General features: G+C 37.1%; 1 protein-coding gene across 1 annotated transcript in view; it reads right to left on the reverse strand.

Annotated features, from left to right (window-relative positions):
- SNTG2 (syntrophin gamma 2) overlaps nucleotides 1-17387 on the reverse strand; it is an 804523-nt gene that overhangs the window by 608004 nt on the left and 179132 nt on the right. The window contains 1 exon segment of the mRNA XM_053711340.1: nucleotides 3987-4030. Coding sequence (XP_053567315.1) covers nucleotides 3987-4030 — 44 coding nt within the window.

The raw sequence follows: 17387 nt of genomic DNA on the forward strand, positions 1-17387 counted from the left end.
AAAAAAAACTCTGCAATATACTTTCATCATTTATTTTGTCCCCTTTTTCTGTATTTCCATTCTGAAATTGTGAGCTTTTCAGTTCCTGTTAGAAAAAGAAATGCAGAACATTTATATTCCGCACAGCCATTGGCTGCACACTCTAGTGATCTATCTTAATGGGCCACAGCAGAGAAGGTCACCTAAGTTACAACATGGCAGCTCCCATTGTTTTATAGAAACTAAAACTTGTTTTGTCAATATTTAAACAGCTAATGAAAGTTTAAAAAATAAATCTACATGTTATTCTCAGACTAATATTTTCTTTGAATGCATCATTCTATCTATCATTTATTTAGGGCTAGATTACAAGTGGAGCGCTAATTTATTTGTGTGCCGCAAATGGGTTCATTTTTATAAATATGGCGCCAAGACATTTTAATGAGTGCCGAATCACCATTTACCCCAGGGACTATTTAAAGGCCCAACTGTATAGACCAATAGAGCCTTGATAAAGACCCAAACAGGTCAAATGCGTAGGATATCTATTTGGACTATTCGGTGAGTAATTTTAATCTTCAGTTTTTGTTTATCTTTTTTAGCAGTGTTGCACTATTTTTGTTTTTTGTTTTGCTTTGTTTATCTATTGTGTAAGGACCAAGGAGAGGATGTCTTTTGCTTGATTTTCAATTAATTTTATCATCTGTGGACATTAAGGAAAGGATCTCTTACTCCATATAGGATATCTCCTGGAACTCTATAGGAACTGTGTACTGGATTTATATTGCCGGCACTAACTTTTTTATGTTTAGAGTTACTTATAGGGGTTATAATAGATGTGTAATTTTGTATATGACTATGTATGTTGATTTGATGTGCTATTAAACCTTTTATAAGATATGGTATGTTGTTTATCCTTTTTTAAAGAGCTCTTCCCTATTTGTATCTTTTGTCATTTTTGTTACACTCCATTTGGCACAAGAGTGTTTTAGGGTAGCAGCAGCATTTTAGCCTCCTTAAATTCCTGGTACGTGGTTTTTTGCTTCTGCCCCAAATGCAGTGTAGTGTATTTTATTAAAAAAAAATAAAAAAAAATGTACCATTTTAATTTTTTTTTTAATAAAATAACTGCAATAAGCAGTATTTTGGGAGTAAAATTGTCGGGAGTGGGGTGTTAGAAAAAAAAAAGGCACAGAAAATGCCTTTATATTGCTCTCTATGGGAACTGTATGTTTCCTATAAATATATGTGTATATGTTTATATACATATATATATATATTTATGATGTGATGTGTGTACATACATATATTAACACAAAAATATATATATGCATATAATCATATACATAGATATTTATATTTGCTGACATCGCTGCCCTACTTACCCCCTTCGCTGCACTTAGGTTCTGATGCCGTCTCTGAGCGTAATGCTTCCTAGTAATGCAAGCTCGCATTCTCATTGTGCTTAACTTGTAATATCAGCGCACATTAGCATGTTGGTATTACTCAGTGGTGCACTAATATCGCTTGCCCGCAAGCGATATTTAGTGCTCTACTTGTAATCTGGCCTTTAGTGTTTAATGTCCCTTTAAAGCTTAAAGGAAGCCTTTCTATTGCAGAAACTGTTCTGAAAATAGGGATTTTAACAGACAGGCCACAGTAGTCTAAACTATTTTAGACACGAGTACTTAAAGAGAACATTTAAAAATTCTTAAAAGAACTAAAGAGAGTGAGAAAAATACTTTTTCGTTAAATTGTAAGAAAAAGCTTAAAAACTAAAAGACAAGAAGATTCATAACAGGAAGCATTGGTATTTATTAACCCAAGACACTGTATTAAAATATGCTGTAAGGGACTATCTAGTAATGACAGTGCAGTGCTCTACAAAATTGAAAGATTGACAAATGTATTTGAGCAGCAGACTTAAAGAAGTACCTAAATATCAATACATCAAAGATATCTGGGTGCACAGCATGTGGTTATTACATTTATTGCCAATTTGTAGTAAGTACTAAAGATTTTAAAACAAATATGTTACAATTACAAAATAAGATATATTATCAATAGTTTCACAACTGGAGTAATTTATTTGTTATCTTGATCTTGCCACCTCTTTGTTATTACGATAAAACAACATATAGTTTAGGTCTTGTATTATTTAACAATGACATGATATTAAAACTGTGATTATTTCTAGCTCTGAGGCTCGACACTTCATGCAATACCTTGAGTCTAAATAGTATAGGCTAAAATTAAATGGAATTAAGACATTAAAAAATGGTAGATGGTTTATTAATATTACTACAAAAAGAGGCAAGGCAGATATAACTTTTGTCATCATTTGGTCTCAATGAGAAATTGGAATTATTTTAGTTTCCTAGGTTAGTTTTGTCGTGAAATTAAGGGAGATATACACACAGAAATCTTTTCATCAAGCCATATGTTCTCTTTCAAGCACATCAGGTTAGAAGTTGGATCAGATGGTGTTAAGAAAGAGGTCCAGTCCATGGAAATGACATCCAGAAGACGATCTATACTGCTATGACAAAGTAATGAAATGTGAACACGAGAACATCAGTGCTGTACCCTCATATTATTATTTTTTTGTGTTTAGCAGAGGAATATTTTACCAAATTCGAAGCAGCCATTATAGCATTTGTTTAAGACAACCCTACTGTATTGTGGTTCATGAAGCTTTGCTGAATGCTGTATGTAGTTGAGACTTGAGTATTAGGCAATACCTTATTGTAAGTTATACAAGTCTGGGTGATTTGAAGTTGACATTGGTGAAACACAGGCGCTACACATGGGATACTTGCATTTCTACTGGCTTTGGGAATTTTCTGTTAATTTCTTCTAACTTTTCAACATATATTCATGAACTGTCTATATAACTTGTTCCTACTCTGACTAGCATTTGTTAGGGGCTTTATTGCAGTTTTTACTGCATTATCTGGGTGTGTCACTGTGGGTATTTGAAAATAGGGGCTCATTTTTATATGAATCTTCTATCGCTTCAGCTGCATCTTTATTTATGCATTTATAATTAATAATTAATACTTGTTATACTATATTTACCACATTGGTACAGTTTTGTTATTTTTTATTTTTTAGTGCATATTTATGCAGACATTAGGTCCTTTCTATTTAAAGGGACTTCTGAATATTTATGTTTTTGCTAAGTTTTCAATCTAGTATTGAACCATTTTTAAATACTGATTTATATGTGATGGTTTTTATATATAGTTGAGCAACATATTTCTTTGTCGTTAAATAGTGTTAGCTTATTTAAAGGGGCAGGAAGCACCTCTTGATTTTGTGTAAAAATTGTGCTTGAACCAAATTCCCTAGAGAGTCCAAAAAGCAAAGTATGTAACCTGATAATGCTACAAATCGAATAGCTGGTAAGGCAATTAGCATTATTTTAAAAACCTAGGTTAAAGATTTTGCTTTCTAGTCTCTCTATGGAGAACTATACAAAGCACACTCTTTTCACACAAATTCCAGAGGTGTTTAATGTCCCTTTAAGCAATTAAATGCTGGCTGTTCATACATATAACATATACATATAACAGCTGCATTTATGAAAATCAGATGATTGATGAAACATAATCTATCAAAAGTCAAATTTGCAAAACACTAGTGGCGCACTGCCTTCTGGGTAAAGCAAGCTAAATTGCTTTGAGGAAGCTGTTCATGTGGTTCAGGCATCATTTGAGAGTTTATAATTTACCTTCTAACATTTATGTCAGTCTTGATACAAATAAGATTGGCTATTTTTTTTAAACCTTTGCTAGAATAGGAATTTGATGGTTATGCAAGGCATGACAACTATTCTCTTTTGGAATTCAACTTTCCTGGTTGGATGATCTAACCATCATGAAGTAATGAAATATTCAGTAAAGCAAAGTTGAATTATTTGTTTAATTTGCCATTATTTTTAAGGTATACTCATAACAAAGCCTGATAATATAAATTAACCTAAATGTAAAACAAAACTTGCCTACCTGCATCACAGCATCGCCTATGAATAACATTCCCGTCTGGTCAGCTATAAAGTAGTGAAATCAACATTTAGAAATGTTTAGAGTTTTTTTAGATAAAAGAAAAAAAAATCTATTTACATTAAATAATGACTTCATGTTCATAGAATACTTTTTATAATTGTGCTGCATGTTCATATTTTCAAGCTGATCCGTCCTATATACTTTCAATTACACTTCAAACTCTTTAAAATATTGTCTGTCAATTCTCCTATATTCAGTAATTTTCTATGACAGATTTGATTATATGGACTATTTTTCTCCTACTAGATCTTCTTCCAGGTTTTAAGAAAAAAAGTAACTCATAAAAACCCACCATAAGCCACCACAAGTCAATGTGAGAGGCAAAATATACTTGACACGCTTAAATATTGATAAACAAATAAATGTTAAACTGTAATTTTTCTATTTGCAGCTTTTTATGTGTAAAATAATAATTTACAGATGGCAAGCTGTCAACCATTACAATTGTCAGAATTGAAACATGCCAAACCTGAGCTGCAAACATGCCTGGTGCAACTTATTGCATATTATTTTGTCTTACAAATTTAATAAAATTCTGCTTTTTATCCTAAAATGGAGATGGAAGTGTACCAAACAGACTGATAGTTATAAGTAAATGCAGTGACATCCTATGTATATGTTTAAATATCCCCCTAATGAGTATATTTGTGTTGTTATACACACATTTTTATTAAACCATATTATAAAAGAAAGGTATGACATATACAAATATTTACTGTGCAAAATACCTGGATAATATACGTATAAATGAATGCAATGCATAAACCATTCTATCACATGGACATTCAGTGAAAGTAAAATGTAAATATGAATACCAATAAACAAAGCTGCAACCATATAGCAAAGATTATATCATTTCACAGGTCTACTATAATTTTTTTTATCCAATCATATCCACTCACTTGATGTTTAATATATTCTGGTATTTAAAAGTACACTTCTTTTTATTTTCAATTTATGCTTCACATAAAAAGTATTTTTTATAGGTTATTGCAATAATTTAAGTATATGTAGATTGATATATATTGATATATATTATTTTATATATATATATATATATATATATATATATATATATATATATATATATATATATATATATATATATATACACAGTATATATATATATATATATATATATATATATATATATATATATATATACACAGTATCCCACAAATGTGAGTACACCCCTCACATTATTGTAAATATTTTATTATATCTTTTCATGTGACAACACTGAAGATATTACACTTTGCTACAATGTAAAGTAGTGAGTGTACAGCCTGTATAACAGTGTAAATTTGCTGTCCCCTCAAAATAACTCAACACACAGCCATTAATGTCTAAACCATTGGCAAGAAAAGTGAGTACACCCCTAAGTGGAAATATCCAAATTGGGCCCAAAGTGTCAATATTTTGTGTGGCCACCATTATTTTCCAGCACTGCCTTAACCCTCTTGGGCATGGAGTTCACCAGAGCTTCACAGGTTGACACTGGAGTCCATGATGACATCACAGAGCTGGTGGATGTTAGAGACCTTGCGCTTCCCCCACCTTCCGTTTGAGGATGCCCCACAGATGCTTAATATGGTTTAGGTCTGGAAACATGCTTGGCCAGTCCATCACCTTTACCCTCAGCTTCTTTAGCAAGGCAGTGGTCATCTTGGAGGTGTGTTTGGGGTCGTTATCATGTTGGAATACTACCCTACAGCCCAGTCTCCAAAGGGAGGGGATCATGCTCTGTTTTAGTATGTCACAGTACATGTTGGCATTCATGGTTCCCTCAATGAACTGTAGCTCCCCAGTGCTGGCAGCACTCATGCAGGCTCAGACCATGACACTCCCACCACCATGCTTGACTGTAGGCAAGACACACTTGTCTTTGTACTCCTCACCTAGTTGCCGCCACATGCTTGACACCATCTTAACCAAATATGTTTATCTTGGTCTCATCGGACCACAGGACGTAGTTCCAGTAATCCATGTCCTTAGTCTGCTTGTCTTCAACAAACTGCCGGCTTTCTTGTGCATCATCTTTAGAAGAGACTTCCTTCTGGGATAACAGCCATGCAAACCAATTTGATGCAGTGTGCGGCGTATGGTTTGAGCACTGACAGGCTGACCCCCTACCCCTTCAACCTCTGAAGCAATGCTGGCAGCACTCATATGTATATTTCCCAAAGACAACCTCTGGATATGACGATGAGCACGTGCACTCAACTTTTTCAATTGACCATGGTGAGGACTGTTCTGAGTGGAACCTGTCCTGTGAAACCGCTGTATGCTCTTGTCCACCATGCTACAGGTAAGTTTAAGGATCTTGGTAATCTTCTTATAGCCTAGGCCATCTTTATGTAGAGCAACACTTCTTTTTTTTAGATCCTCAGAGAGTTCTTTGCCATGCGGTGCCATTTTGAACTTCCAGTGACCAGTATGAGAGAGTGTGAGAGCGATAACACCAAATTTAACACACTTGCTCCCCATTCACACCTGAGACCTTGTAACCCTAACGAGTCACATGACACTGGGGAGAGAAAATGGCTAATTGGGCCCAATTTGGACATTTCCACTTAGGGGTGTACTCACTTTTGTTGCCAATGGTTTAGACATTAATGGCTGTGTGTTGAGTTATTTTGAGGGGACAGCAAATTTACACTGTTATACAGGCTGTACACTCACTACTTTACATTTTAGAAAAGTGTAATTTCTTCAGTGTTGTCACATGAAAAGATATAATAAAATATTTACAAAAATGTGAGGGTTGTATTCACGTTTGTGGTATTTTGTATCTATAAATAAATTGACAGGTTTGGGCTAAGATTTTTCCCCCATTAATTATCCATTTGTGATCTCATGAGGAAAACAAAACAACATCTTATGCAACCTACTCATACAAGAGCTTTTTATTTTTCTTGAACTTTTATGCATTTTCATTTGAGTCAGGTATAGTTAGTAAATAAACATATCATAAATAATACCGAATAATCAGAATTAAATTTACCGTCCTACCCCATTAATAATATTATTTATATGTTAGGCTTCACAAAGTCTGCATTTTTTTTTGTTAGGTTATTTCGGTACCTTGAGAGTTGATTAAATATGAACATCATAAATTAAAATGTGCTAAACAAGTCTTGAATTTATAGTCTTGCTAAAATAAATTTCTAATCCATCATGCTAGGTTTAAAATTTGGAATGTTCCACTATATATCCAAATACATGATCACCGTAAAGCAACATTAAAAGGGCCACTATAGTGCAGAGAACTACAGGTCTATAACAGAAATTGCAATTGAGCCAATGCTAGTCATGTGACCTGGCTTTGCATCTAGCACTGCTAATTGGCTCAGCAGCAGCTTCTGCTTGGAACAAGTAATTCCCTGTGGCTACCAAACTGTACTTTAACTATGTGTTTAATAACCCTTTTATAGGGCTTAAACGTATAGATTAGCATGGTCAATAGCGATAAAATGACACGCTCTAATAAATGAGAGCAAGTTCATTTTTTTTACTATAATGGTCCCACAAGGCCAGTTTAACATACCTTTGTAAAACTGCATCGATACCAAAATGGTCTTTCCCAGATATGTGCCCAAATCAACATAGCCATTTACTTTAAATAAAACCAACCAAATAATTTCCTGACAAGAGATACTTATTATTTATATTTAGCTTTCCTAGGATATATATGCAGATTATCTTTTAATACAGTACTTTGTGTTAAGTAAATGAGTTAATATGGAAAGTAATTGATTAACTAATTGACCTGTAGAATGTAGATTTATATTACTGCAGCATTTACAAGCTGATATCAATTAAACATTTTAAAGTAATTTAATTTAGAGTAGCTGTGTTCCATTCATCTTTTATGATTTATTATCAAAAGCAAACCAGGCTGTAAATATATATGTGATGATTTACTATCTATAGCACACCAGGCAGTAAATATATATATATATATGATTTGTTATCAATAGCACACCAGACTGTAATGTAAATATATATGTGATGATTTGTTATCAATAGCACACCAGGCTATAAATATATATGTGATGAGTTGTTATCAATAGCACACCAGACTGTAAATATATATGTGATGAGTTGTTATCAATAGCACACCAGACTGTAACTATATATGTGATGAGTTGTTATCAATAGCACACCAGGCTATAAATATATATGTGATGAGTTGCTATCAATAGCACACCAGACTGTAAATATATATGTGATGAGTTGTTATCAATAGCACACCAGACTGTAAATATATATGTGATGAGTTGTTATCAATAGCACACCAGGCTATAAATATATATGTGATGATTTGTTATCAATAGCACACCAGGCTATAAATATATATGTGATGATTTGTTATCAATAGCACACCAGGCTATAAATATATATGTGATGAGTTGTTATCAATAGCACACCAGACTGTAAATATATATGTGATGAGTTGTTATCAATAGCACACCAGACTGTAAATATAGATGTGATGAGTTGTTATCAATAGCACACCAGACTGTAAATATATATGTGATGAGTTGTTATCAATAGCACACCAGGCTATAAATATATATGTGATGATTTGTTATCAATAGCACACCAGGCTATAAATATATATGTGATGAGTTGTTATCAATAGCACACCAGACTGTAAATATATATGTGATGAGTTGTTATCAATAGCACACCAGACTGTAAATATATATGTGATGAGTTGTTATCAATAGCACACCAGACTGTAAATATATATGTGATGAGTTGTTATCAATAGCACACCAGACTGTAACTATATATGTGATGAGTTGTTATCAATAGCACACCAGGCTATAAATATATATGTGATGAGTTGTTATCAATAGCACACCAGGCTATAAATATATATGTGATGAGTTGTTATCAATAGCACACCAGACTGTAATGTAAATATATATGTGATGATTTGTTATCAATAGCACACCAGGCTATAAATATATATGTGATGATTTGTTATCAATAGCACACCAGGCTATAAATATATATGTGATGAGTTGTTATCAATAGCACACCAGACTGTAAATATATATGTGATGAGTTGTTATCAATAGCACACCAGACTGTAAATATATATGTGATGAGTTGTTATCAATAGCACACCAGACTGTAAATATATATGTGATGAGTTGTTATCAATAGCACACCAGACTGCAACTATATATGTGATGAGTTGTTATCAATAGCACACCAGGCTATAAATATATATGTGATGAGTTGTTATCAATAGCACACCAGGCTATAAATATATATGTGATGAGTTGTTATCAATAGCACACCAGACTGTAATGTAAATATATATGTGATGATTTGTTATCAATAGCACACCAGGCTATAAATATATATGTGATGATTTGTTATCAATAGCACACCAGGCTATAAATATATATGTGATGAGTTGTTATCAATAGCACACCAGACTGTAATGTAAATATATATGTGATGAGTTGTTATCAATAGGACACCAGACTGTAATGTAAATATATATGTGATGAGTTGTTATCAATAGCACACCAGACTGTAATGTAAATATATATATGTGATGATTTGTTATCAATAGCACACCAAACTGTAATGTAAATATATATGTGATGAGTTGTTATCAATAGCACACCAGGCTGTAATGTAAATATATATATGTGATGATTTGTTATCAATAGCACACCAGACTGTAATGTAAATATATATGTGATGAGTTGTTATCAATAGCACACCAAACTGTAACTATATATGTGATGATTTGTTATCAATAGCACACCAGACTGTAACTATATATGTGATGATTTGTTATCAATAGCACACTAGGCTATAAATATATATGTGATGATTTGTTATCAATAGCACACCAGACTGTAACTATATATGTGATGATTTGTTATCAATAGCACACCAGACTGTAACTATATATGTGATGATTTGTTATCAATAGCACACTAGGCTATAAATATATATGTGATGATTTGTTATCAATAGCACACCAGGCTATAAATATATATGTGATGATTTGTTATCAATAGCACACCAGGCTATAAATATATATGTGATGATTTGTTATCAATAGCACACCAGGCTATAAATATATATGTGATGAGTTGTTATCAATAGCACACCAGACTGTAACTATATATGTGATGAGTTGTTATCAATAGCACACCAGGCTATAAATATATATGTGATGAGTTGTTATCAATAGCACACCAGGCTATAAATATATATGTGATGATTTGTTATCAATAGCACACCAGGCTATAAATATATATGTGATGAGTTGTTATCAATAGCACACCAGACTGTAAATATATATGTGATGAGTTGTTATCAATAGCACACCAGGCTATAAATATATATGTGATGAGTTGTTATCAATAGCACACCAGACTGTAACTATATATGTGATGAGTTGTTATCAATAGCACACCAGGCTATAAATATATATGTGATGAGTTGTTATCAATAGCACACCAGGCTATAAATATATATGTGATGAGTTGTTATCAATAGCACACCAGACTGTAACTATATATGTGATGATTTGTTATCAATAGCACACTAGGCTATAAATATATATGTGATGATTTGTTATCAATAGCACACCAGACTGTAACTATATATGTGATGATTTGTTATCAATAGCACACCAGGCTGCAAATATAGATGTGATGATTTGTTATAGAAATATCTTGCATGTATAATATGTTATTAATTTCTGTTTTTTTTGTTTTTGTTTTATTTAATACTAGTCCTAAAGCCCGTTCACACGGGCCATTTTTTGCAGTACAGAGGTCCGACTCCTTGCTATCTCTCTCCCCTCTCTTTTGTGCTCTCTCAACCTCTCGTTTGCGCTCTCTCCCCCTCTCTTTTGCATTCTCTCTTGCTCCCCCTCTCTTTTGCTCTCTCTCTCGCTCCACCTCTCTTTTGCTCTCTCTCTCCCCCCTCTCTTTTTGCTCTCTCTCCCCCCTCTCTTTTGATCTCTCTCCCCCACTCTTTTGTGCTCTCTCCCCCTCTCTTTTGCGCTCTCTGCCCCTCTCTTTTGCGCTCTCTCTCGCTCCACCTCTCTTTTGCTCTCTCTCTCCCCCCCTCTCTTTTGCTCTCTCTCTCCCCCCTCTCTTTTGCTCTCTCTCCTCTTCTCTTTTGTGCTCTCTCCCCCTCTCTTTTTAGCTCTCTCCCCCTCTCTTTTGTTCTCTCTCTCGCTCCACCTCTCTTTTGCTCTCTCCCCCCTCTTTTGCTCCCTCTCTCTTTTGCTTTCTCTCCCCCCTCTAGTTTGCTCTCTCTCCCCCTCTCTTTTGTGCTCTCTTCCCCTCTCTTTTGCGCTCTCTCTCGCTCCACCTCTCTTTTGCTCTCTCTCTCCCCCTCTCTTTTTGCTCTCTCTCTCCCCCCTCTCTTTTGCTCTCTCTCCCTCACTCTTGTGTGCTCTCTACCCCCTCTCTTTTGTGCTCTCTCTCCCCCTCTCTTTTGCTCTCTCTCCCCCTCTCTTTTACGCTCTCTCCCCCTCTCTTTTGCGCTCTCTCTCCCCCTCTCTTTTACGCTCTCTCCCCCTCTCTTTTGCGCTCTCTCTCCCCCCTCTCTTTTGCACTCTCTCTACCCCTCTCTTTTGCGCTTTCTCTCTCCCCCTCTCTTTTGCTCTCTCTCTCGCTCCACCTCTCTTTTGCTCTCTCTCTCCCCCCTCTCTTTTTGCTCTCTCTCCCCCCTCTCTTTTGATCTCTCTCCCCCACTCTTTTGTGCTCTCTCCCCCTCTCTTTTGCGCTCTCTCCTCCTCTCTTTTGCGCTCTCTCTCGCTCCACCTCTCTTTTGCTCTCTCTCTCCCCCCTCTCTTTTTGCTCTCTCTCTTCCCCCTCTCTTTTGCTCTCTCTCCCTCACTCTTGTGTGCTCTCTTCCCCTCTCTTTTGCGCTCTCTCCCCCTCTCTTTTGCTCTCTCTCTCACTCCACCTCTCTTTTGCTCTCTCTCTCTCTCCCCCCTCTTTTGCTCCCTCTCTCTTTTTCTTTCTCTCCCCCCTCTAGTTTGCTCTCTCTCCCCCTCTCTTTTGTGCTCTCTTCCCCTCTCTTTTGCGCTCTCTCCTCCTCTCTTTTGCGCTCTCTCTCGCTCCACCTCTCTTTTGCTCTCTCTCTCCCCCCTCTCTTTTTGCTCTCTCTCTCCCCCCTCTCTTTTGCTCTCTCTCCCTCACTCTTGTGTGCTCTCTACCCCTCTCGTTTGCGCTCTCGCTCCACCTCTCTTTTGCTCTCTTTCTCCCCCCTCTTTTTTTGCTCTCACTCCCCCCTCTCTTTTGTGCTCTCTTCCCCTCTCTTTTGCGCTCTCCCCCCTCTCTTTTGTGCTCTCTCTCGCTCAACCTCTCTTTTGCTCTCTCTCTCCCCCCTTTCTTTTTGCTCTCTGTCTCCCCCCTCTCTTTTGCTCTCTCTCCTCCTCTCTTTTGTGCTCTCTCCCCCTCTCTTTTGCGCTCTCTCTCACTCCACCTCTCTTTTGCTCTCTCCCCCTCTCTTTTGCTCCCTCTCTCCCCCTCTCTTTTGCTTTCTATCCCCCTCTCTTTTGCTCTCTCCCCCTCTCTTTTGCTCTCTCTCCCCCCCTCTCTTTTGCTCTCTCTCCCCCTCTCTTTTGCGCTCTCTCCCCCTCTCTTTTGCTCTCTATCCCCCTCTCTTTTACGCTCTCTCCCCCTCTGTTTTGCGCTCTCTCTCCCCCCTCTCTTTTGCAGTACAGAGGTCCGACTCCTTGCTATCTCTCTCCCCTGTCTTTTGTGCTCTCTCAACCTCTCGTTTGCGCTCTCTCCCCCTCTCTTTTGCATTCTCTCTTGCTCCCCCTCTCTTTTGCTCTCTCTCTCTCGCTCCACCTCTCTTTTGCTCTCTCTCTCCCCCCTCTCTTTTTGCTCTCTCTCCCCCCTCTCTTTTGATCTCTCTCCCCCACTCTTTTGTGCTCTCTCTCGCTCCACCTCTCTTTTGCTCTCTCTCTCCCCCCTCTCTTTTTGCTCTCTCTCTCCCCCCTCTCTTTTGCTCTCTCTCCTCCTCTCTTTTGTGCTCTCTCCCCCTCTCTTTTGCGCTCTCTCTCCCCCTCTCTTTTGTTCTCTCTCTCGCTCCACCTCTCTTTTGCTCTCTCCGCCCTCTTTTGCTCCCTCTCTCTTTTGCTTTCTCTCCCCCCTCTAGTTTGGGAGTAATACAAAGCAAAAATATGTAAATATCATATGATATGAATGAGGATTGATTTATTATAAAGAGTGGAATTCGATATAATTATATCTACAAATAACTGCTATAGATCAAGCATATATATATATATATATATATATATTTTTTTTATTTTTTTTCTAATGTTTATTCTTCATGTGTATATTACGGAAATAATTAATCCATTCAGTAGGGAAATTATAAATAATGGAAATTTACAACAAAAACAAAGAAACAAACAAAATAATACGATAGAATAAAAATTTGCGTGTAGATTGTGTAATAAGAAACACATACTCCCTTGTAGTTCAATATATTGAGCAAATCATGTCACCATTCATTTCATATAAAAAGTCTTTTATTTGCATTGTGTAAATGGAAAGGAACTATAAGCACTACTATAATATGCTTTTAGGGGGGTCCAAATCTTTATATAACTGATTGCAAATGAAGCTAAAAATCAGCTAAGAAAGAAAACGAATTGCGATCTGGTTTATTTAAAATGTTGTTTAAATCATACTATCGACATTGGGCTTGTCACGTAACATTCTGTGTACTCTGTGATTGCTGGCTTACCCCCTGTTTGCATTTACACATTAAGCTTTTATACACAGCACACAGATCATTGTAAACACAGAGTGTTACCATAGAAATCTTCGGAAAAGAAATACCGCAATCATAGACGTATGCATACACGCAATTACATCACACGTTATGCTTTCAGTACAACCAATACCCAAGCTCGCTCATTACAGAGCAGATTACGCTCCGTATAGACAAATTGATTGACAGATACCCTGTCCAACCATACACAACTAGTGATCTCTAGGGGTGTGCCGCCGCCCGGCTTTTATAAACGAAGATAGGAAATAGGAACAATATGAATACCCTCTGAAGAAGAAGGAGAAATATACCTTTGAAACGCGTAAGGGGCTATTTTTGGCTCCATTGGGAGTGTTTTTATATTATTTTATATTATTTATACACTTCGGACTGTGTATAGCATATGCACACTTGAAACATTCATTTGGGCTTGTGCTTCATTACGGAACGACTATCTACATATGGGAGGAACTGTTCTCTTCTGACAGAGACACAACACCATTGGTTTCCCATAGACACAGCTCTTCAATCACAGGCTACTGCTAAGTGTATTTAACATACCTCATAGATTTGAGGATTCTAAATGTGAGTGGCCACTTGCTTTTATCTTAATAAACAGTATTACACTATGTATTCATTTTCTCCTGCCTCTTATTCTGCATAAACCTGCTGGATTTTTGGGGAGAATACACCACCAGTCTCCTATCTGGATCGATCTGGATCTCAACCCCATACTCTGAGAGGAGAAGAACAAATGACAAAGCCAAGCACTCTTTGCCACTGCAGATCTTCGGAAGTCTCCCACTTACAGAGGCGGCAATTTACCTCATATGATTGAGGTTTGTTCTAGTAAGTGTAATACCTACCGGATATCAAAGTGTGATAAACCTAATTAACATTATATTTTTTATATATATTTTGAATGGACTTTTTTTAATATTGGTTTCTTGTAACAAAAAAAACTTTTTTAGTTTAATTTTATTTTATTTAAGGAGTGATTATCTGATGTGGTTGAAACACTAATTTTTACCACAGTCTCTGTTTAACAATACATATCATACACATTTATACTAAATTATCCAATTACAGTGAATTCTGGGACCTGATCCTCACATAGCGCTTTTCTCATCCCATTCCTCCTATTACACGTATTAAGATATTCTCACCTTCCACAGATGAGACATCTTTCCAATTTCTGAGACACTAGCTGCTTACATAGGATCCCCCACCACTATCTCAGCTAACTACACACATAGCGCCAATCTTGGTGTGTGTGGTGTGCTTCTCTATTGCTCTTACTTTCAAGAGACTAGAGGTCCCCCACCTACTCCTCCTTTTATATATATATATATATATATATATATATATATATATATATATATATATATATATATATATATATATATAATTTGTTATCAATAGCACACCAGGCTATAAATATATATATATAATTTGTTATCAATAGCACACCAGGCTATAAATATATATATATATGATTTGTTATCAATAGCACACCACGCTATAAATATATATGTGATGAGATGTTATCAATAGCACACCAGGCTGTAAATATATATGTGATGAGTTGTTATCAATAGCACACCAGGCTGTAAATATATATGTGATGAGTTGTTATCAATAGCACACCAGACTGTAATGTAAATATATATGTGATGAGTTGTTATCAATAGCACACCAGACTGTAACTATATATGTGATGAGTTGTTATCAATAGCACACCAGGCTATAAATATATATGTGATGATTTGTTATCAATAGCACACCAGACTGTAAATATATATGTGATGAGTTGTTATCAATAGCACACCAGACTGTAATGTAAATATATATGTGATGAGTTGTTATCAATAGCACACCAGGCTGTAAATATATATGTGATGAGTTGTTATCAATAGCACTCCACACTGTAAATATATATATAATGATTTATCAATAGCACTCCAGACTGTAAATATATGTGATGAGTTGTTATCAATAGCACACCAGGCTTTAAATATATATGTGATGATTTGTTATCAATAGCACACCAGGCTGTAAATATATATGTGATGATTTGTTATCAATAGCACACCAGGCTATAAATATATATGTGATGATTTGTTATCAATAGCACACCAGGCTGCAAATATAGATGTGATGATTTGTTAAAGAAATATCTTGCATGTATAATATATTATTAATTTCAGTTTTTTTTTGTTTTTGTTTTATTTATTTATTTATTTAGTACAGTGGTCCCACTCCTTGCTATCTCTCTCCCCTCTCTTTTGTGCTCTCTCCACCTCTCGTTTGTGCTCTCTCCCCCTCTCTTTTGCGCTCTCTCTCGCTCCCCCTTTCTTTTGCTCTCTCTCGCTCCACTTCTCTATTGCTCTCTCCCCCCCTCTTTTTGCTCTCTCTCTCCCCTCTCTTTTGATATCTCTTCCCCACTCTTTTGTGCTCTCCCCCCTCTCTTTTGCGCTCTCTCCCCCTCTCTTTTGTGCTCTCTCTCGCTCCACCTCTCTTTTGCTTTCTCTCCCGCTCTCTTTTTGCTCTCTCTCCCCCTCTTTTTTGCTCTCTCTCCTCCTCTCTTTTGTGCTCTCTCCCGCTCTCTTTTGCGCTCTCTCCCCCTCTCTTTTGCGCTCTCTCTCGCTCCACCTCTCTTTTGCTCTCTCTCTCCCCACTCTTTTGCTCCCTCTCTCTTTTGCTTTCTCTCCCCCCTCTATTTTGCTCTCTCTCCCCCTCTCTTTTGTGCTCTCTTCCCATCTCTTTTGCGCTCTCTCCCCCTCTCTTTTGTGCTCTCTCTCGCTCCACCTCTCTTTTGCTCTCTCTTTCCCCCTCTCTTTTTGCTCTCTCTCTCCCCCCTCTCTTTTGCTCTCTCTTCTCCTCTCTTTTGTGCTCTCTCCCCCTCTCTTTTGCGCTCTCTCCCCCTCTCTTTTGCGCTCTCTCTCACTCCACCTCTCTTTTGCTCTCTCCCCCTCTCTTTTGCTCCCTCTCTCCCCCTCTCTTTTGCTTTCTCTCCACCCTCTCTTTTGCTCTCCCCCCCTCTCTTTTGCTCTCTCTCCCCCCTCTCTTTTGCTCTCTCTCCCCCTCTCTTTTGCGCTCTCTCTCCCCCTCTCTTTTACGCTCTCTCACTCCCCCTCTCTTTTGTGTTCTCTCTCTCTATTTTAAACTCTCTCTCGCCCCCCCTCTTTTGCGCGTTCTCTCTCCCCCTCTCTTTGCGCTCTCTCTCTCCCCCTCTCTTTTGCACTCTCTCTCCCCACTCTCTTTTGCACTCTCTCCTCCTCTCTTTTGTGCTCTCTCCCGCTCTCTTTTGCGCTCTCTCCCCCTCTCTTTTGCGCTCTCTCTCGCTCCACCTCTCTTTTGCTCTCTCTCTCCCCACTCTTTTGCTCCCTCTCTCTTTTGCTTTCTCTCCCCCCTCTATTTTGCTCTCTCTCCCCCTCTCTTTTGTGCTCTCTTCCCATCTCTTTTGCGCTCTCTCCCCCTCTCTTTTGTGCTCTCTCTTGCTCCACCTCTCTTTTGCTCTCTCTCTCCCCCTCTCTTTTTGCTCTCTCTCTC

Source organism: Bombina bombina, chromosome 4 (assembly GCF_027579735.1).
Source record: "Bombina bombina isolate aBomBom1 chromosome 4, aBomBom1.pri, whole genome shotgun sequence".
NCBI lineage: Eukaryota > Metazoa > Chordata > Amphibia > Anura > Bombinatoridae > Bombina > Bombina bombina.